Source organism: Ceratosolen solmsi, unplaced genomic scaffold, assembly GCF_000503995.2.
Source record: "Ceratosolen solmsi marchali unplaced genomic scaffold, CerSol_1.0 scaffold7, whole genome shotgun sequence".
NCBI lineage: Eukaryota > Metazoa > Arthropoda > Insecta > Hymenoptera > Agaonidae > Ceratosolen > Ceratosolen solmsi.
Genome location: NW_011948413.1, coordinates 12,617,849 through 12,619,332, shown reverse-complemented (window position 1 = coordinate 12,619,332; position 1,484 = coordinate 12,617,849). Strand labels below are relative to the sequence as shown.

General features: G+C 41.7%; 1 protein-coding gene across 1 annotated transcript in view; it reads right to left on the bottom strand.

Moving 5' to 3' along the window:
* Ipk2 (Inositol phosphate kinase 2) overlaps positions 1–1,095 on the bottom strand; it is an 8,450-nt gene extending 7,355 nt beyond the window's left edge. Inside the window, exon 1 of the mRNA XM_011506217.1 lies at positions 685–1,095. Within this exon, the coding sequence (XP_011504519.1) occupies positions 685–790 (106 nt within the window). The 5' untranslated portion in view covers positions 791–1,095. The remainder of the gene's footprint in view (positions 1–684) is intronic.
* Between the last annotated feature and the right edge of the window lie 389 nt (positions 1,096–1,484).

The following is a 1,484-nucleotide window of genomic DNA, read 5'->3' as shown; positions in this document are numbered from 1 at the left end:
GCAATATTCTCGCTGATAACATTCGTCTGTACTTTTTATTGCCGTTCATTTAAAAAAATAATAATAATAATAATGATAATAATAATAATGATAATAATAATAATAATAATAATAATTATAATAATAATAATCAAAGTAATAATTGCGTTAAGAAGCCATAAAATTAATGTGTCAAAGACTATTTGTTTAGCGTAAATTTTGTGAAAAACAATTTAAGTAGCGAATTAACGCCAACGTCCATCAATAAAACGATCATCTACGCTCACAACTTTCTTTCTCTTTAGCCTTAGATTGAGCGAGCACATTCACAATTGCCTCAAAAACTATCATCATTGCCCATAATCCAAGACGGACGGATTTCCAAGCGTCGTTATTTTCCTTCTCGATAATTCCGTCCCGCGAGCTTTATCCAAACTCCATCCATAATCCATAATGGCTTGAAAAATATAGCCGACTTAATACTCTTGGCGCGCGATAAATTCCCGCGCTATTCATCGTAACATTCGGAAATTTATAAATAAATAAGCTTGAATAGGTTTCGAATAATATCGATTGAAATGTTACAATGGAGGAGTCGGAAAAGTGGCCGGCCATTTGCTAACCTTTTCGAGGCTCGAGCTTTTCGACCTCGATGGACCATAACAATGAGAGATAAGGCGGAAGGAAACGGACGACTGGGCTCACCTATTCTGCCGGTCTTGGCGTCGAATGGATGACCGCCGACTTGGGTGTCGAGGTGCGCGGTCCCGTCGGGCAAGAGCCCACGGGGAAGTCGCGTCTCGCTGTCCATGGTTTCTTTAGCAACAGTCGGCTGCGAGGCGGAATAATGTATCCTCGCACCTCATTGTCCGACGTTGGAAATTTAGCTGGTGGTGCACGTGCCACCGGCGCCTCCGGCTTCTGACTTAATATTTCCGAGCCTCCGCTCTCTCTTCCTCTCTCTCTCTCTCTCTCTCTTCCTCTCTCTCTCTCTCTCCTTCCTCCGTCTCCGTCCTCGGTGAATATGGAGTCGAGAGCCAATCCCACGAGGACGAATCGACGGTTACACGCGGCTGCGCTGGTCGAAGGCTCTTCTCCTATTATGTTCCTTTCTTATCTGCAATGGCAATTGGTTGAGCCGCACTTTATTGTCGTTTCAGATGCCACCTAATAGTGTTCTTTATTTATGAGTAGGCGTGGGTGAGAACAATCTATTACGTCGACTCCTTTGGTCGGCTATGGACGATAATGAACGGAAATCATTATTCTTATAATGGGCACGATTTAAAGGAAATCCAAGTATCAATAAGACCATCGTTTTTGTATTTTATTTATAATCCGCTGACAGATGTAATTTTGCATTTGGCATTGCAATGTACAGAATTTAATGTGTGCATACGTGGGTGCGCAATGTTATGAATATACGTATTGTTGGTAAGGATAATGGTTACATGGTTTTATCGACGTAGGACTTTTGGCTCTGTTGGTTTATTGTAAGGTAAGTT